Here is a 20,928-nt window from a genome sequence, read left to right as displayed (position 1 = left end):
CGAATGGACGGATGGACCGGGGAACCCGTCGCGCATTGGTTTATGCCACCGGATTCTAATTCGTGATTCTAATTCGTGGGTATCGGTGCGGTAGGCCGGCCAGTGTAGGTAGGTCGGTGGTAGTAGTGCTCCGGTAGTGTGGCAATGGCACGGGAATTCACGATGGCTCAAATGAAAGCTCCCTCGCGCTCTCTTCCTCTCTCTCTCTCTCTCTCCCCCTCGTGGATCAATAGGGCACGGACCGACGAAACTTCTCCACTACCACTTTACTCCCACGACCGGGTCTCCACAATACATACGTATACACACACAAACATATTATATATTATATTATATACATTTATATACACACGTACACGTACACATGTGTACATACATGTACGATCCTCGTGCCCATTTCCGGACCTCGTTCGCCCCCGCTTTCGCCATAAATATACAGCGCAACCGAGCTACCAATTAGCCATCGGGACACCCGTCGGCACTGCGTCGTCTCGGTTAAGTTCATTCGCACCAAGTCGAACCGAAAATTGCGGCAACTCAACCGGGAGACCGCGCATTTTTCCCGTGACATCCTCAGTGTCGATGAAAAAGAACCGTGTCTCTCTCTGTAAAGGCCATTGCACGTATAAAAAAGTTTTAGTCGTAATCGTAAGGCCATATAAGCAAATCGTCCAATCACAGTCAAACATTCTTACTACGTTGTGATAATTTCTCTCTATGATTGGACGATTTGCTTACGGCCTTACGATTACGACTAAAAATTTTTTACGTGCAATGGCCTTAAGAATTCGCGACGAGGGGGTGGTTTGCAATCGCGGTCAAGCATGATATTCCCGAACTTGATGTTTGTTTCAAAATTTTACAATTGACTTACTGAAACTTATATAAACTGTACGAAAAAGTTACTTTTAGAAAGTATTTTAAAAATATATTTTACTTTTTCTCTCGTCTCTAATAACATAAAAGTTTTTCTACATCTGCTCTCTCCGGTTTCTTCTCTTTTATTTTTAATATATATTAAAAATTTTTATAGAATTCCTAAAACTAAATTTGATCTCACACTCAGCTTGATGATCCTATATGAAAAATAATTCAATTCAATTCTTCTTTCGCGCGACTATGAATAAGCGTTAATTAAACTTCTGAAATTCTAATTTTGCATAAGAATTCGATATCATACAATGTTACATCCCAGCTGATATCGATTGCGTTCGCTTGAGAAGATTACTCAGTGACCACGCTGTTAATTCGGTATATCGGGCAAGTTGAGCAGATTAACAACCGCTTGTAATAACAACGATAAATGAGGAACTCAAGGTTTAATCGTCGATTGGTTCAGCCGAGGAATTTGCTCGACGATTAGATATGCGTCCCGTGCACTCGGTATAATTAATTTCTAGGATAAATTGAGAGCGAAATCCCTTCCTCCCTCCCTCTCTCTCTTCGGTACGAAAATTCGAATGAATGAATGAGAGTGAGAAAAAGAGGGTATAAAAGAAAGAAAGAGAAAGAGAGATAGAAAAAGAGGTGATTTCGCATTGTTGCCACCGCAACATTCAGCGATGGGTCCAGAGTTCCTGGGTAAGTTCATTCGCGAGAGTCGTCTCGAGAATCGAGAAGGAGCGGTAGCTTCTGCCTGCTGTGTGAACTATTTTCGATTCCGACGGGGTTGATAAAGTAGTGGAGAGACTCGGCGGATGCAATAAAAGCGCCTTTCCGCGAGTCACGTTTCGACGTAGCGTTGGAAGCCGTGGAATCTCTATAGTACAGTACAGTGACCCAAGTAATTTATTTTCCGCCTTGATATTACATAACGACGATACTTTGTCCCGCCACGGTTAAATGATGAATCATTCGAGGGCCTCGAGAGGGCCTCGAGAGGGCCTCGATTCAGTCGCGAATCTTGATTACACTCGACAAAATGCTGTCTGTGTTGTCCAATTTTTATACTTGTACATTTTTCAATCGAACGATTGTGTCTTGTATATCGAGATTTGAGGAAAGAAAAAGCCGTGTAAAGTTGATTAGAGCTACGCTTTACGCAAAGCATCAATTTCGATCGGGATGACGTAATTTTGCATGCTAAACTATGTATAATATGTTTATGTACTTACGACTCCCCCTGTTATATATGTATACGATACATTGGTTTCAAGAACAATATTAGCAATATGTTTACGAGAACGGTTTGTCACGATTAAGCGTTTCAGCGTTTACGGCGAAATTGGTACTTCGATAATATATCACGGTGGTATAAAACCGGCGTTATCGTCATAAACGCGCCGACGAGGTAATAATAAGTTAACGCAGATTTAGCGCCAGTAAAAAAGTGCAGCCCGCATTTATCGCGCGGCGCTAAATTGCCCGATGAAAGTAAGGACCGAATTAAGAGACTTATATATATATATATCACTTATTAATATATGTATATATACTCGATCCGACTTATCACTATGTGATAAATTATAAATCTTTTCTGATAATTATTATGCATTATGCACATAACTACGTGACACAACTTTATCTTTGGTATTTCTGCAGAGTATCAATTATTACTCCTTTCCTCTATTTTTTTAACACAGAATTTTATAGAGAAATAAAATTATAAAAATGTAATATATTAAAAGACGCGCGCATTTTTCCTTTGAATCATAAATCATCGGTCGCCTTCTTCCTTCAATTCCGAACATTAATGTCGATCGTTTCAACAACGTAGGAATGAAACATTAATAAATTAAACGATGAAGAATTAATTGACGAGACGGGGCGAAGCTCCTTACTTTTTCGCGACCTCGCGCGCAATTAACGCCTCGCGATCGTACAATTAACGCTTCCGCCGGCATTATAACACGACGGATGGATGGGAACGGTCGGGCTAACTGACACACAACGCGCATTAAATGTCCCGGTATTATTTCTGCGACAATTTCTCACCCTCGACCCGAGTCAGCTGACGTGCCGACGCGATATCGCGGCCGCGACAGCGCGAGCAAGCGTTTCAGAAGTGACGCGGGGATGCTAATTATTTCGAACGTGCTCCCTCTGTGACGGGGACAACGAGCTTACGCCCCGGGCCCGCGATAAGGGGTCACCCGAAAACAAATTACGCGGGCTTTAAAATTATTACACGACCATTTTTTACAACGACCTCTCCACGTGCGCCTCCACCGAGAGACGATAACCCCGGTTGCAGATTGAATGGGACCGTTCTGATTTTCTCGAAAATATTCTATCTTGCGCGAAGGAAGCTGTATTTTGACGAGAGATCTTTCGTATAATTTTCACGCGCGAGAAATATCCGGATCGTTTCGTCGAGACTCATATTTCCCACAATAACGCGAGAAGATATTACCGCGATTGCGAATGTCGATATCGCGGATTCGGATGCGATTTGTGCGAAACGTGAATTAAAAATGTCCAACTTTGAAAACAATTCCACGGAGATCAATAAACGATATGCGTGCGCGATCGCGCGTATATATATATATATATATATATGTATGTAAAGAGATGTTGTTAACATAGATTGGATGATTTTGACGAAAATGTATATTTTCGATATATTGGAACTAAAATATATTTGCGCGCGCTCAAAACAATAGCACGTATATCCGCGAAATTTTATATGATACTCTTTCATATGTATATGCACATGTGCATATACATATGCAGAAACTTGAAATTTCCGAGAGGAGATCCCGCCAGTTTGAAAATTTAGATTCACGATTGCCAGTTAAATATTACGTTTTAATTTTTCTCTGCATTTGTGTCCGCTGGTTACGTACTTATTCACATATACATATATGTATTTGATGATTCTATGCAATCACAACTATCGATTTCTCCCTCTGCGTCCTGCAGCAACTTCAAATATTATTTTTACGGTATGTCATACTACCGCACGTTGTTCTTTAGAATCGCTTTTTTTCATAAACTGATGGATTTTTGTAGTGTGTGTATATATACGTTTTGTTTAAACATCTCCTTCTCTGTCTCTCGACGGGGGAAATCGCAATTTTCACCGGGATTTCCCGAAGCTATAACAATCTATCTTCTTTTCTCACAAAATATACGACGTGTACGAGATATATTTGGATAAACCGTTCGCTAAACACTTTTGCGAAAATTTCTATACGCGCGTGTAACGATATTTATAAATATGAATACGATATTTGTGAGCGCGCAATGTGTTTTTTCAGGATTACATTTTTTTATATTTATTTTTGTGTGTGTATTGTTTTTTTTAATTCATGAAAAAATTTGCACAATGAAAAATTCGCATTGTTTGCAGTACCGGAAGGAAAACCGACCATCACGGCGGCCCATAATACCTCAGCGACTTCTATTTATCTGGCATGGAAACCCCCGAGTCGTGATACCATACACGGCGAGTTCCTTGGATATCGCATAGGATACCGACGACGCGAGAAGGCGGACGAGGAAATAAAGAACATTTACATTCGCGATCCCGCCGTCGACGTAAGTCGCCAAACATTTTCTTCCTTGTTAATCGAATCGTTAATCGAATCATCATTGTTAAAAGAGAGAAAAAAAACGATTGTTGCATATTTTTCGTTCTTTTGTGTTTCAGAATCACAGTATTCACAATCTGGATACCTTCACGCAATATCTAGTTTCCCTGCAAGTCTTCAATCCCGAGGGTCATGGACCAGCTTCGACCGTGACGGTGATGACCGACGAGGGTGGTAAGTACGAAACAGAGAAATTATTTTTCATTTGAGATGCGATATTGAAAAAATATAAAACCGAGAGAATAAAATTGGTACATTTTCGATTATGCAATGGCAAATATGAAAAGTATTTCATATCCGAGTACGGTAAAACAGAATACGATATCGTTCGTGATGGGGTATTCGTGAAAAGCTAGCTTAGCTGCGGCTGCAAGATGAGAGTCCTACGTTGAAACAAAGGCAAATATTTTGTTATGCACAAAATATGTTGCATCAAAAATATATGTGACAATTATTAAACAGATATTTGCATTCGCCTCGATAAAAATTGGATTGATATTCTTGTTCTTGGTCTTCTTGCGATAATTTGAATCCAATTACAAGTACATACTTATTGAAATATTTAGTATTTGTTATTAAAATAGAGTATATAATAATGCTTATTTTTTTAAGAAGATAAAAAGATCATAGATTCTTCAATCATAATATCTATAAAACTTAATCCTTGAATAATATTTTGCTTACTGCTAACGTGTCTAAAACGTGTGATGATCATGCATACAAATCTATGCTGCTGATGATTCATCATTATCGCCATTATATTCTGAATCATTATGGTTCTGCGCATCTACCGCCAACAACTTTCTAGCTGCACTGCCGTACTCTTGTATACGGTAGAAACTCATTGTCGGAGCACTCTTCGTTTTGAAGGGGAGTGTAGTGTTCTCATAGTCGTACCTAGAGAATCTCGATACCCCGCGTATACATCTGTTGCGAATATATTTAGCGCTTGAAAAATTTTCCAATCGTGGGAAAGATTTCCTCAACATTCACTGTATGAAAGATCAGGGTCGAGAAAATTTATATTTCATAAATTTATAAAAATTCCATGAGATATTTTTCAACCTCATTGAAGAGAAAGAGATAGAAAGAAAGGGAAGAGAGAGGGAGGAAGGAAAGCAAGAGATGAATAGAGATGAGAGAGAGGATACCACTCGTGCGAAAGAGACGATGAACGTGAAGAAGAGGGGATCGTGACAGTCGGCGACAAAGGAAGCCGACTATATAGAGAGAGCTAAAAGAGAAAGAGAGATAGAGAAGGAGAAAGACGAAGGGAGAGGGATGAGGTGAAAAAGGAGAGAGAGGGAGAGAGAAAGCGGGCAGCAGCTGCCTGCCAGCGGCGTTTCGGTCGGCGCCGCGCCTGGTCGACGATCGATTTTCCCCGATTTTTCAGCACGTGAGGCAGAGAGAGAACCGAGAGAGAAAGAGCGAGAGAGGAAGCTCGTCCGCTCGAGTCGGCCGCGGCGAGCACGCTGCTGCATCGCGCGTCAGCCGGTCGGTCTCTGTCGTCGTCGTCTTCTTCGTCGTCATCACTTCCGTCGCCGCGATCGTCATCCGGAAGAAGACGACACGACACGCGCGCGTTCGCGTCAAGCGCGCACGTGTATCTCGGTTCCACGACCACGCGCGACGTGTAAAGTTGTCAAGTGCACGCGGTTTGTCCGCCGCGTGCGTGAAAACGGAGCGACGACAGTGAATATTCGCGAGCGAAATCCACGGAGCAGCGTTTTGTGCACGCTTTTACCGGATGTATACCGAGGGATCCCGCAACCGATGTACGAACACGAGCCGAAGCCGCCGCGGCTTGAACGAGCGTGAAACCGCGCACGCTCGCTCGCTCGTTTGGCACATACATACTTGCAAGTTGCACGAGACGTATACAAGCGGGCGAGTGAGTGAGTGAGCGAACGAGCGCTTACGGGCGGTGCAGTGCGAGTGTGCGCGTGTAGTCATCCGCATGCACGCGTCCGCATCCGCGGACTGCGAGCTCAGTGACAGTACGTGTTCCCGGTGTGAGTGTCGCTCTCCCCGTCTGTGTGCAGAATAATCGCGCGGAATAATCGTCTCGTGCGGGACGGGTGTGTGTTTCTTCCCGTGCGTCGATTGCGGTCGCTGCGGTTCGCGAAATCGCCGGACGCGAGGAAGGGGAAATATTAGCGATCCTCTGATCCGAACCATCATCTCGCGAAAGATAGAGAGATGTATATATTATATATATCTATAGAGAGAAAGGGAGAGAGCGAGAGAGAGAGAGGTCTCGCCGAGATGGCGGCGGACCGTCGATTCCGACGACGCCTCCTCCGGATCGCTGGTGACGCCTAGTTCGAGAAATAGAGATACATCGTACAGGGAAAAAACATCCTTCTTTCGTTTGTGACCTGGGCGAGAGATCCTTTGTTCGCTTCCCGGTCAAAGCGTCTCGGTGCTTCCCGAAATCGGATTTCGGACGATGGGTAGGCGACGACGACGAGGTCGAGGGGTCGATACGACGCGAGCGAGATTTGCACGTCGAGCAGTGCCAAAATGACGCTATAGTGGCGCATCCGAAATATCCTTAAATATTCTCCGACAGGTCTACGAACGTCGCGCATGCTCCTTTTACGGTCTTTTTTCCTCTATTTCGACAATTCGATAGTTGGTCTCGCTTCGAGTGTTCAAAAAAATGCGAGAGGAGTCCTTGTGAGACCATGTGATATTCATTGTATTCTGTGATGAAAATAATTTGCAAAACTCTCTTATATCCTCGTGTAGCGTTTCGACGAGTATTTAAGAGGTAAATAGAAGAAAGAAAAAAAGCTTAATTGATTGAGACGTTCTCATGAAACGTGGAAAGTGACTCGTATTTATCGCGAAGAAAAAAAATAATAAGTTGCCAGGTTCTCTTTCGCTTTTTCTGTCTCGATTTTGCTCGTCGACATAACGCGAATCATCGTCGTGTAAACACGTTTTGCAAATGATTTTAATTATCAAAGAGGCATTAATCAATTTCGATGACGATAAGTGTCGTGAAAACGAGGACTAAATTGCAGTTTCTCTTTGTCATTTAACATTTTGATATATTTGATGCAAAAGAAAAAATTTCTAGTGTGCAAATTACATTTTGGTTCAGGGACATTAATGGATCACGATGACAGATAAATAACACTTAGCTCATATTCTCTTTACACTCGATAGAAGGAAAACCAGCAATCGATATATAGTACCATCATGAGTCACTTCGATTAATAAGATGCATCTATTTTGTATTCAATGCCACATTCATCAACATTTTTTTTTCGTGCTCCGTTTATATTCGATACAAAAAAAAAAAGTATGAACGGAAAATAATCCATCAGAATACCATTATTACGAGAATAATTCTCCTGAGGGATTACTAAAATGGGCAACGATCAATCAAATCTATCTAGATAAAATAAAAGCGCCATCGAAATAATAAAACTATCAGGCAGACAGTGAGATTCTAATCAGAGAGAGGAAAATCGATAAACTTCCATCGGGTTGGGAGTGCCGTTAAATAAAAAAAAAAAAAAAAAAAAAGCGACGTCTCCTTTATTTCCGCTTCTATTCCGACACACGAGGAGGAGAAACAGCGATTCCTCGTCGGTGCGACGACGCGGTGCCGACGTTGAAGGACTCGTCGTGGTGCGAGTTCGATCGGTGAAACTCGGTGCATCCGCCGCGCGGCCGCGTGGAAACGCGAGCGGGGAAGGGAGGAAGGAAAAGCGAGGACGGATCGTCGTCGTTTAGGGTCGACGACGGTGGCAACGCACGCTTCGGTGCCTCTCTCGAGCAAAAATCTCGCGATTGAGGTCGATCCATTCCGCGCCATTCCGCCGTTTCTCGGACCGTTCCAATTTCGATGAAGCGATGCTTGACGTTTCCTCATGAATGATCCCCGCGAGTTCATTGCGATTGCATCCGCAAAGCAATACACATCTTTCGATCGTCTCTCCATCTCTCTTTCTCTCTTTATTCCTGCGAAATCATCAAGAAGATTGCGCGCTTTCTTCCGAAGCTTACGTTATCTTCATTTCTTCTTCTTTTTTTTTATTTATTATAGACGAAGACTATAGATAGATTCATTGCTGAGACGATCGTCTTTTTCGGACGTGTAATTTTTGATAGTGAATTGAGTATTTTCGTTTCGCGCCGGCACAAAAATTGAGTCTCTCGCGAAATGGGGCGCGGTCTCGTTATTCTCGTTTGGACGATTGTACTCAGGATCTTCCATCTCATTGTGAAATAAAAAACTCGAGCCAGCGTGGGATTAACGTGGGAGAATCCTCATGGATTAGCCTCATCCGCTTTTGCATCTATCTTTCTTGTAAAGAGAAGGCTGAAATTTCTCGGATTACTTTATAAATATTTCAAACGCGATAATTTCAATCGTACGTATATTTTATAACTTTTAACGCATATTAAAGAAAATTTTGACGAGATATTATTATTCCTTCGTAGATCAATTGGGCATGCGGTCCTTAAATATGGTTCACCACGTGCGCGATTCTTCTGTATTGAATAAAAATTTATATCGCCGCGAAATTTTAGTAATTACTTATCCATCCCGTTAGCCAATTAGACAGTAAACGTATATGAAACTGGAACGCTCTCACTCTCTCTTTTTCTATTTCTCTTTCTCTTCATTGTCAAGGAAGCGCCATTATTATTGGCCGTCCTGTAATTTGCTTCTCTTTATCCATTTAACCCGGTGTTCGAGCTAACTCGGTTTCTCCTGCGACTGACGTTTAATTGTTCGCGTTGCATTGAGAAAATTCACTCTCGCGTAGTTTTCGAAAGTACGGTCTTTCGTTCTCTCTTCGTTGATCGAAAATTGAAGTATAATATAAAGTATAATATACGGAGTGAAAAAAATACGTATGCGAGCTAATTTTGACAGTCTGTCGAGGATTTGTGAATTAGTAATCAATTTGTAAGACACGGAATTAATAATTTTGGAGCATAATTTTTTTTCTAAATTATATAAGAGAAATTAGGAACGAATCGATAAATAGGCGAATAGGCAACAATTTCTTATTCGTTCAATTTCAAGTAGCTCTTCTTCAAGTACAAAGTTCATGTTAGCTCAATGAGAGGATGTTTAAGGAGAGATGCACATAATTTAACTGAAGAAGTAATTAACTTCTCCAAGAATCCTGTTCTAGCGCAGTTTAGTTGTACAGCTGCTGCCACTTGATTTGAGATGCACAATAGATATTTCTATTATTCATGCATTTCTACTTTTATCTCTGCATCTTTATTCTGGATGATAAATCGAATGACAGGAGACACGACGTATCGATATTGATGCGGCGTCGTGTATATCATCGTTGTTTATCGACGCTACAGCGTTGTATTCCCCTAGTCTCTGTCCACTAAAAATGTAGGGGGAAATCAATCCACGTTCCAAGGGGGCCGAATAATCCGCTGCTGTTCTGCCCTCGTGACACGATCGCGCATGATTCGTCGATGACGAATATTCGGGGACACGAGAGGGTTCACGTCAGATAGCGATTGACGATAATTTCAATTATTGTTTAATCATTTTCCTTCTCCGAGAATTATTGAAGAGTTATTAACGTCCGAGCGATTCGAGTGACCGATTGCGCGATAATAGTTTGGGAATTTGCAAAGTTATATATACATCGAGTTGTGTCACATATTATATCGAATTAAAGAGCATAGGGCTTCCGATTTCGACTCAATTTTTTTCCACGTCAAGTATACAATTGGATCTTTTTATTATTATTATTCCGTATACCCGCTTCGTTAAAATGTGCGCCGAAAAAATGTTTCACTCCGTTCTTTCACGATCGATCTTTTCGCCGAGAATTATATCATGCTAAATAATTTACATCTTAACAGAAAATAAAGCCGCTCGGAAATATAGTGCCATATAGCTGCTTGTCGCGGCACGTGCGACGAAAAGTTGATTCATCATCTCTCGAGATAACGCGAGAACTTAGAGAACGCGCGCAAAATGTAACAATGTGACAATGGACCGGCTGATGAATAAATGTGTCATTATGCGTTATGTGTTATACTACTTGGACTATTGTGACGGCGACGAAAAGACGGTGCTCCGTTAATTGAGAGGAAGCGCGCCGTGTTTTTCGGGCGAGGATGGGCGAATTTGTGAAATAGCGACTGCAGGAAGAGAGGAAAAAAAAAGAAAGAGAAAAAGAGAAGAGAGAGAAACGTACGCAACGCACGCACGTGGCGTTTCACACCAGCTTGCAGCTGCAAAGAGGAGAGAAAAAAAAAATGATGTCGTGGGCCAACGTGGCCAGTGTCGCTCAACTGGCAGCCTCGCTAGCCCTGATCCTGAGATTCCTCATCGTTACTGCTGCGTATCCGATCACGCAGACGACCGAGGAGCAGACCTTCGAGCGAACGACCTACATCGTGCCGCTGTCTTCTACGGAGAATGACAGCGATATTTATCGAGGTAATTTGCGAGGGATACCGACAGGATCGACGCGAAACCGTCACCTGCTTGGAGAAAGCGCGATGGGCGTGTTTTGAATGATGATAAAGAGACCAAATGATATTTAACGATAATGATAGGAATAAAATATACTCTATAAAAAGGAAAAAAAAAATAAGGAGAAGGGGGAGGAAGGATATGCTTCTTGATAAGGCAATATCTTCTTTTGAAGCGTATTATCATCATTTTCCGGCATCTCTGTTAGAACAACTCAATATTAATAGAATACGTATTATTATTAATAATTACGGCATATAGGTATATACGACATTTTTTTAAATATTCGGCGATGTAAACTCGATCTTTATTTCAGTTCTGAAAATCAAAGGGATTTATCAGTGTTTTCAATTTCTCCTAGACACTTGATTTAATAACGAGTGTGTATATGTGTAATTAAAATAATATTAATACTATTAATTTATAATTACAAAGGTAATTAAATTATATCAATCACTTAACGTCCACGTTTGAAGAAAACGAGGCGTTTCAAGTAAGTCAAGTAGAGAATTTTGCATCGATTAAAAGCGAATTTTTTAATTACTGTAAAAAAATAGCGTAAAAAAAAAGCGCGAGTTTCACCAGGAAATGTCACTCGTCCATTCAAGTATCGCGTTACGCGACAGCTACTTCGTAATCACCTTACGAGTATATAAGAGATTGTCCAGTCGTGTAATCGATGCTTAACTCATTTCCCGTTCCGTCTCGATTTCACGGAACGCACACATGCATTTCGCGTCCAGGAGATGACTCTTTAAAGGACGCGTGCCACCTCATCCGTTTCACCTTCTCCTTATAAACCACTTACAATGCACACCTCTACGATTGCGCAAATGTTCTGAAACACGCATGCACGCACACGCGCGCGCGCATTGTTAGTGATGCTCGGTTATTTTGTAATTGCCACAAGTGCGCCGGCCTCGTTGCGGGAAAACTTATTTTGTAACGTTTTTATTGCACGCAGGAATTATTTTTCTACGTAAAAGCGTAATGAAATAATGAAGAGATCGATCCGTGCGGTTTGTTTCGGTTTTACCTACCTAAAAGAATGCGCGTTATTTATTTTTTTTTGCATCATATTTATAGCATATAGACTGATGGATATCGCTGCTGCAACGATTATCTACTGACCTTAAGTGTCATCGCGGTATAAAATTATGGAAATACTCTGAGAATTATTTTTAAGAGCAAAAGCGAATATTATCTCTTGCGCCGAATTCAGACATTCTATTTTTACGTCAGAATCCAAGGTCGGTAGCCTAATCCAGACGAATGGAAACGCCGGCGGAATTGTCCTGAAAACCGTATACGGTATTTTTGATAATTAAGATAAATAATTAAATAATTTTTGCACGAGACAATTGTTAGCGTATGATAATCCGACAAAGTCGAAAAAAAATTGCCTCTCCTAGAATGCAAAAATTTTCATCTTGAATATTAGTGCCGAATTTTGGAGATAATCCTGTAATGTCTAAAATATATGTATATTAACTGTTTGATAGAAGCTTGCGTTTTATTCAAACTTTGAATCGAAGAGAGACTTGAAAACACAGTTGCAAATAAATTCAGATGCAACTCGAAGCGATGCATGCAAATCGGTGGTATGCAAGCGCAAGCAGCTCAAAGCAGGTACCTCGTTTTCTTATCTGCAGTTCCTTTCACTCACCGTGAACCGTTACTCACACCGGCGAACCTATCCTAATAAAGGCACTTTCGCCTACTTGACTCTGTACTTGGTCCCTCCAGAAAATTTCGTGGAGAGACGATAACTCTCTCAATGAGAGAGAGACCCCCTTCAATCTTGGAAATCATAAAGGAAGTGCATCGTCTGACCTTCTCGTTTTATCGCGTCGCGACATTGTCCCTTTTTATCTCTCTCTCTTTTTTTTATCTACTCGAAGAGGAACGAGGTCGTTCCCCGACCGCGGACTCGTCCCGGAATACAATCACGAATTAAGAAGCATTTTTGGCGAATAGTTTTGCTCTTTAAGCTACGCACGGCGGATCGCAAGATCACGACCTTGCGGCATACGAGACTCGTAATCGTATTCATTTTTCAGCCTGATAGTAATACGAGTACGACTCCGGCTCGACCGTGTCGTTGTGCGTGCACAGACTCGATATGACATCATCTACCGTAGCTTGTAAAGCTTGTAAAGGTGTATATCCCCCGTTCTCTCTCCGAGCAGCCTCGCATTTTATTACACGTCGTTAATCTAACGCGCGAATTCGATAAGGTGTTTTAAACGGAACGCTGCAGAGGATGATAACGCGCACTACAGGTCACTAAATAGTCGTAAATTATTTATCGTTCGCCAGAGAGAGAGAGAGAGTCAGAAACGATCTTCCCCGTCTTGCACGTCGTTGTCGATGAATCGAAAAGAAAATAATTTTCGCAGCTGAATAATCTCTCATTTTCTTAATTTTGTTAGAGGAATTTGTAGAATTTATTTAAGGAGAATTGCGTATATAAATTTTAATTTATTTAGATATATATCTTCTCTTTTTTTTTTATTCTATTCGATACGTTTGATAGGCTCTCTCTTATTACGCGTCATTTATTTATTTGGAGTCGTGTCCGAGAGCAAGGATTACTGTCAATGATTTGCAGCGCTGAGGCTAGAATGCAAATCAATCTGCATGTTTTATAGCGCATACCGCGCAACATATGGTAATGCCGCGGCAGATATTGAATATTCAATAAATTTGATCTCTCTTATATGAACCCATCGACGATCGTTTATTCATCCGTATTATTTACTCGAGGAAATAGAGCTTTAGAAAAATGGAAATATAGCGGATTGAGTATATATCGATATCTGTTGCTCGAAAGAACAATTAAATAACTGTATGGAAATGAACCTCTCTCTGTTCCAAACGTCCCGAAAGAGAGAGAAAGGAAAATGTTTCATCATATATATTTTTTTTTCTTATCGATGCAACGCGTAATAAAGGATGAAAAAAGAAAAAACGATCCGATGTTTCTCTCTCATTGTCAGTTATGCCTGACTTAACGTGTACCATAGAAAAATTTATGGCGCATACGAGAGTCTCTATCTCTTTATGTCTACGTAAATAACGCGTTCATCGTATGAAAAGGCGCGTTTGCGCTCCGACAATAAAAGAGCGAAATAAAAATTTTAATGGAAAGTCTCTGCTATTTTTGATGCAAGCGCGTATTTTGAAATACGCTTGAATATACATATATGTATGTACCTATTACTTTGTCTCAGCGCGACATTGCGAATGTCGCGACGACAGGAAAGGAAAGGTCGATACATCAATTTATCGTAATGAAAAATGTATTTTTTTTTTCTCATTTTTAGCTCCAACAAAGCCGGAGAATCTCACCTCCCAGGAAATTACGGGTAGCACCATTGAACTCTCCTGGTCGGAGCCCGAAAATGCCAACGGAGTCATCGTCGGTTATCGCGTTTACTATATGCATTCCAACTATACGGACGTTAAAATGCACATACCCGATAAATCTGCGGACACGGACAACCCGAATACCAAATTCATGCTCAAAGATCTGAGTGAGTATACGAATAAGATTATTTATTTCGAGTAACCAACAAAAGAAGGCAACGAAAATGCTCGATTAAGCTATAATTTATCCTTTTATTTCAACGCGTAAAAATACGCCGTGTTTAACGATCTCTCGACTCGCGCTATTCGGCCTTTCGGCCTTTTTTTTTTTTTTTTTTTAATGCGTCAGATAATACGAGATTACGCATGTAATCTCTCCAGTCGACAACGAATAGTCGTTACAGTAGATAGCTAGAGATAGAAGTCGGCTCGTTTGATAAGGAAAGCTCGAGGAATTCTTATCGCAGCACACGTTCCTTCTTCATATATGCTGCGCAGACGAATGCATCGTTGGATTGATAATATTATTTCGGCACAATAAATAAAGGAAGAATTATATTTCATCGCGCGACAGAGTCTCGCGAAAGGACGCCTCGATCAGATCCGATATATGACGATGATGCGTCTGGTCACGCGCAAAAAATAGTCTCTTAAGTTTCATTCATGAAGGTTAATTCGCTCGATTGCCATTCATAACCAGCGCCGGGTTTGTCGTTTGCAGATCCGAACACCGACTATAAGATTTGGGTGAAGGCCTATACGCGGAAAAACGAAGGCGAGCCTTCCGATCAGATTATTCGCAGAACCGATATAACAGGACCGAGCGCACCTTTGATCTTGAATTTGACTTGCCAGTCTCATCAGTCTCTCTACATTCAGTGGGCCAGACCGGTCACTTTTTCGGGTTCGATCGACTATTACTACATCAAATACCGCCCGGAAAATGGAATATATTACGAGGAAATTGAACTATCCACCGAGAAGAATCATCTCGAAAGCGCGGTACGTCTCTCTTTCATAGTTTTAATTATGTTAAATATATTTCCACGCACAGATAAAGAGAGAAAGTGTGTAACAAATTTATACTATTGATAATATTTACTAATAAAAAAGATTTTCTATATCTCTTTTATTGATCATACTTTCTCTGCGTCATCCTTTGCGTCAGTTTAGAAAAAAATTAATCATAGAAAACATTTTTATACAGGCCATCATACCCAATCTGACGGTGAACACCTTTTATGAGATCGCGGTGCGGGGAGCAACCAGGAGCACAATAAACGGCCGTCTCATTCAAGGCGAAAGCTCTGCACTGGCGAAGGTAATGGTCACCCGCGACTGCGACAAGATACCGCCCTTGATGCGTCGCAGCAGTAAAGATCTCAGCCCCGGAGTGATCGCCGGGATGGTATGCGCCTGCTTCGCCGTGATGCTGGCAATTACGTCCTTCGTGCTGTGGAAGTAAGTAATTTAATGCACGGCACGTTATCACGGAAACCTTAGCGCGGGCCGACTCGACTATCAAACGATATATTTCCGTAGTCTAAATTCGTTCTAGATATACTAATTGCCATATATAGTCATTTAAATTTCTAATTTCTTTCTCTTTTCATTTGAATAATTTAAGGTATGCAACGACATTAATCGATGATTAATTATGTTAAATTAATAATAATAAATAATTAAATTAAAATAAAAATTAGAATAGATAGTATAAAACTGTAATGAAAGATCTATACTTTCTCTCGTCACAGCTAGGCTACGCTTTAATGTTACAGCCGATCTTGCGAAGTATTAATTCTGACGTTTCACGTCCGCTCGGCGCCGACTGATTTAATACTAAACGATCTATTATTCTTGTTACTTGGGAATTGTAGTCCAGACTGTAATCGGTACTTCGAACTCTTAACGCATTTCTCGGATCTCGATTTGTATTTGTATGCCGCAATTGAAGGCTCCAATCACACGCACGTATATCTATTTTTTCCCATTTAAATTTACGAGCTTTAAATTAAATCTATAAAGCTCTTTCTAATATAGATATTTGGTTCATTAAAATTGTGAGATTAGATAAATTTCGACATAACAAAATATATAATTAACTATACATTATAGAGAATATTTTTTAAATTTCTGTCAATTATTTTTTAAAAAAATAATTACTAAAATTATCGCAATGCTCAAGATATTATACATTTCGAAACAGCTTATATTAATTTTGTAGGAGGTCGAATTAATTTTGAAACCGACGATGATATCATCGAATTTATCGGACGCAATTTACGAGACATTCTGTACGTGTTAACGTGAAGATACGCGCGGTACACTTTAATAATATCTCGACGCGCTCGCGCTCTTATGTCCCGCGTTATCACACGCGAGATAACACGCGCGCGCGGTGACAAGAACCGAGTGTGGTCTTACTGTTACCGGAGTAAAACGCGCGCGGAGCCGAGCCGAGCCGGAACGGAACGGACGCATCAAACGGAGAGACTTGCGCGTCGCGAGTGAAAACGCGTGTGCCACGCGCGAGTCCGCGAGTCTCGCCTCGCCTCGCCTCGCCTCGCCTCGCGCTCTTTTCTTCACGCGTCTCAGTGTCTCGAGTGACGTTCTCGGGGACGAGCGAAACGACACGCGCGATGTGTACGAGACGGATCGGCTGATGACAAGACTTATTTTCTGGGTCACGAACGGAGTCTTACGGCTTACTTTACTTAGTCGTTGTTTATTCTGCGAGCGCGCGTCGTTCGTTGATTCCTTGAAATCCTCTCCATCGGAGGACCCCGCCTACATGATGGATACTGTCGTCGAGATGAAGATTATGCCGTCGAAATGAAGAAGTTCTTTCGTAATTTGTAAGTTTTGTTAGATGGTACGCCGAGAGATGTGTCTTGTTCTCCGAGAGTCGCGAGCAAAAGAATGCGTGATATCAGTATTTAGATTGATACGATATATCAATATTTGATCGTTTCTATCTGACCAGTCCGCATGCGTGTTTTCGTTGATACTGTAAGCTGTATCGGCTGAGACATTGAACATTTTTAAGTTGCGTGAAATGATTCATTAATTTATTTCGTTACTCGAAAATATTTATATTTATATTATTTAACAAAATTTTTTCTCAGAAAATACATATATTTCGGAGAAGACTAAACGTGTGTATGTGTGTTTTTTTTTTCTAGACCGATCTTTAGGAAATGCTTCCACACTGCCTACTATTATCTGGATTATCCGCCGCGAAATGTTCCCACTCTTCAGGAATGGGAAAACAGCGAGCAGGACGGCGAGAGAACCGCCGTAGCCGTCCACCAATTCGTTCAGCACGTCGCGAGTCTTCACGTCGACGGGGACATCGGTTTCAGTAAAGAATATGAGCTCATACAATCCGAAACCGGGGACTACACCGTGGAGAATTCTCAATTCGCTGAGAATAAGGCCAAGAACAGATACTTGAATATACTTGCATGTAAGTAGCCTTTGACGGTGTATTACGTTTGCGTTCGTGCGCTGTCGTAATATTTACAAATGAAAGGAAACATCTTAATGTAGAATCATTAACGCTCCACAGTTCTCTCGCGAGAATATTCTACTACTTTTCTAAAGGATATTTCCATTCACCAATCGTCAAGTCGATATATTCATTACAATTGATTTATTTTAGTTCAGTCTAACTCAGCGGCTGACCTCTTCATTGATTCCATCTGACTGGGGGCATTATGACGTACATTATCAATTCTCTCTGACGATAAAAAAATTCGAAGAAATTAAAATTTATATCTAAATAAACTTGTCGTATATTAAATAGAGTAATCAATTAATTTAATAAAATGTGAACATTTCTCAATGATTCAAGAATATTATTTACAGCGAAATTTCTGTTAATGGAAAATTTTGTTAATGCCTCCTCTATTATTATGTGTGCGGAAAAGAGTAATAAGCTTCCGTCAAGCTAAAGCGACGTCTCTGTATGAGAGAGATATCTCGATCTGAATCATACGTTGATTTTTACATCTCGATTAGATTGATAAGTGGATAATTATATAACACATTTTTACAATTCGTATTTTTAAACCGACAACAAAGCTATTATAAAGATACAGTCTTATTGAAAAAGGAACGTGAGACGTGCTTTAACTTTATTCAATTCGACAAAAATAATGTCTTTATTATACATTTTAATATTATTATCATTAGACGATCATACTCGTGTGCAATTACTCTCCTGCGGCGGTGGGCCTCCTAAAAAGGGTCAAGATTACGTTAATGCGAACTACATCGACGGGTGGCAAAAAGCACGAGCATACATCGGTACCCAGGGTCCGCTTCCGCCTACGTTCGATGGCTTTTGGCGGATGGTTTGGGAACAACGCGTATCAATAGTCGTAATGATTACCAATCTGGTCGAACGCGGTCGTGTAAGTATAACTTTGATATATCGCATATTTTTTATTAACATATAGAAATTTCATAATAAATAGTGAATAAAAGACAGTTTAATTATTTACATGTAAAAATGTTCAGTTTACACACAATGTAACAATTAGTAAAATGCACAATTGATTAAATTATTATTATTTTTTATTATAGAGGAAATGTGATATGTATTGGCCCAAGGAAGGGACCGAAACGTACGGTTACATTCAAGTGACTTTAGTGAAGGAGGACATTATGGCGACATATACCATTCGCACCCTTCAAATTCGGCATTTGAAGGTATATATTTAAAATTGAAATGCGCACATGTGTGTGCTTATGTAAGACATTTTTAGAAGCATGAATAGGCATAAAAATAAACCTAATAATGTTTATCATTATGAGATCTCTTTCACATTTTTAAGCAGATTAAAAAGAAGAAAAATGGGACCAATATGGGTGAACGTACTATATGGCAATACCACTATACCAGCTGGCCTGATCACGGCGTACCTGATCATCCATTACCCGTTTTGAGTTTTATTCGTAAATCGTCCGACGCTAATCCGCCCGAAGCTGGACCTATCGTAGTCCATTGCAGGTAACAATCGCTACAACATTTTAGTAAGAAGATACATTTTTAACCGATTCAGTTTAATTTGTATGTGTTTCACTTATTTTTAATATTTTTAACTATTTTCTATTTTATATATGTACAAAAGAAATATATTTCTTGCTCTTCTTAGTGCCGGCGTTGGACGTACCGGAACGTACATCGTGATCGACGCCATGCTGAAGCAAGCCAAGGCCAAGAACGAAATCAATGTATACGGTTTTCTCAAGCATATCCGTACTCAGAGAAACTTCCTGGTTCAGACGGAAGAGCAGTACATTTTTATCCACGATGCCCTGCAGGAGGCGATAGAGAGTGGCGAGACCAATATCAGTTCTAACAATTTAATGAAGCACATTCAAGACATGCTGTGCCCATCGAATAGCAAGACTGACGCATGGAACAACATAGAGACTCAATATAAGGTGATTGATTTACTTCTTGAAACTAAATATAATATGTACATAATCATAAATATTAAATTATTAACTTAATTATTTATCTTTATTAGATGGTAACGTCGTGGAAACCTAAGGATTTCAATCTCGTGTCTGCTACCAAAGCCTGCAACGTTCACAAGAATCGTAATATGGACATTATTCCCATCGAAAACGCCCGCGTTCATTTAACGCCGAAACCTGGTGTCGATGGAAGCGATTACATAAACGCGACATGGGTTTCAGGTAAGTAATATAGCGTATTTTCCCGCATTAATCTGTAGTATCTTACTACTATAAATGAAATACGTTATTTCTAGGTTTTCAACGCAATCGTGAGTTTATTATAACGCAGCATCCGATGGAGAACACCATAATGGAGTTTTGGCAAATGATGTGGGACCACAATGCACAGACCATTGTCATGTTGACTCAGTGCGACGAGGTACGCGTCTCGAATAAAAATTGTTAATAATTGCATAAGAAATTAAATGAGATAACACATTTTGTGATAAAAAAATGTTGTCTAACAGGAATATCCAGAGTTTTGGCCAATCGAAGGAAAGGATCTCGAATCCGAAACGTTCCGAGTACGACTCTGCGGAACAAAGGAAACCGTGAACGGGACTATCCTACTCGAAGTTGCGGTTCGATCGTTGCAAGACGATTATGAACTCAGCGCCAGGATCGTTCAAGCGCCGTCGAATCAGAGCGGTTTGTGGCCGCATAACAACAATCCAAAGACTTTTGTCAGCATCATCCAGGACTTTCATCGAGATTATCAAAACGGTCCTATCGTCGTAATGGACAGGTACATCAAAATATCATTCTTGTTCATTAACAGCGATGATGCAACTGATTAATTGAGCGAATTTAACTCATATTGTTACTTATTTCAGGTATGGCGGGGTCGAGGCTGCACTCTTCGTTCTATTGACTACCTTAAATAAACAATTGGAATTCGAGCAAAGTGCCGACGTTTACATGTTTGCAAAGTTGCTTTATATGAAGCGACCCGGCGTTTTCCGCTCAAAGGTAAATCCCAAGTTTATCAAATCTTTAATTATATCTGCGATAAAGGAG

The 20,928-nt window shown here is 40.5% G+C and overlaps 1 protein-coding gene and 1 long non-coding RNA gene across 9 annotated transcripts in view; one reads left to right on the top strand and one right to left on the bottom strand.

The window, feature by feature from the left end:
• Positions 1 to 20,928, top strand: part of LOC145940300 (putative receptor-type tyrosine-protein phosphatase mosPTP-1) — a 294,710-nt gene that overhangs the window by 267,177 nt on the left and 6,605 nt on the right. For 5 of the 6 annotated variants that reach the window (XR_014425988.1, XM_083045236.1, XM_083045234.1 and 2 more), the window contains 14 exons: positions 4,292 to 4,479; positions 4,592 to 4,706; positions 14,340 to 14,549; positions 15,104 to 15,384; positions 15,590 to 15,843; positions 17,565 to 17,848; positions 18,577 to 18,797; positions 18,970 to 19,095; positions 19,221 to 19,396; positions 19,542 to 19,833; positions 19,920 to 20,091; positions 20,166 to 20,290; positions 20,379 to 20,656; positions 20,745 to 20,880. Coding sequence is in view for 5 of the 6 variants with exons in the window: in XM_083045236.1 (XP_082901362.1) it covers positions 4,292 to 4,479; positions 4,592 to 4,706; positions 14,340 to 14,549; positions 15,104 to 15,384; positions 15,590 to 15,843; positions 17,565 to 17,848; positions 18,577 to 18,797; positions 18,970 to 19,095; positions 19,221 to 19,396; positions 19,542 to 19,833; positions 19,920 to 20,091; positions 20,166 to 20,290; positions 20,379 to 20,656; positions 20,745 to 20,880 (2,858 nt within the window). In the remaining variant the exon portion in view is untranslated. The remainder of the gene's footprint in view (positions 1 to 4,291; positions 4,480 to 4,591; positions 4,707 to 14,339; positions 14,550 to 15,103; positions 15,385 to 15,589; positions 15,844 to 17,564; positions 17,849 to 18,576; positions 18,798 to 18,969; positions 19,096 to 19,220; positions 19,397 to 19,541; positions 19,834 to 19,919; positions 20,092 to 20,165; positions 20,291 to 20,378; positions 20,657 to 20,744; positions 20,881 to 20,928) is intronic. The other variant, XM_083045235.1, reaches the window with a different exon arrangement.
• LOC145940304 (uncharacterized) lies at positions 11,374 to 16,880 on the bottom strand. Of its 3 annotated transcripts, XR_014425991.1 has the most exons (4): positions 16,122 to 16,260; positions 15,600 to 15,835; positions 12,145 to 12,308; positions 11,374 to 12,053 (listed from the first exon to the last, which is right to left on the bottom strand). It is a non-coding gene; the product is annotated as an uncharacterized LOC145940304 (long non-coding RNA). The 3 variants fall into 3 exon arrangements; XR_014425990.1 differs by having other exon boundaries at positions 11,374 to 12,308; positions 16,247 to 16,880; XR_014425989.1 differs by having other exon boundaries at positions 11,374 to 12,308.

Source organism: Prenolepis imparis, unplaced genomic scaffold (genome assembly GCF_030444845.1).
Source record: "Prenolepis imparis isolate NDT839.2.m4 unplaced genomic scaffold, iyPreImpa1.0 SCAF_9, whole genome shotgun sequence".
Taxonomy (NCBI): Eukaryota; Metazoa; Arthropoda; class Insecta; order Hymenoptera; family Formicidae; genus Prenolepis; species Prenolepis imparis.
Note: the sequence above shows the minus strand (reverse complement) of the source record. Positions and strands in the feature narration are given on the sequence as shown.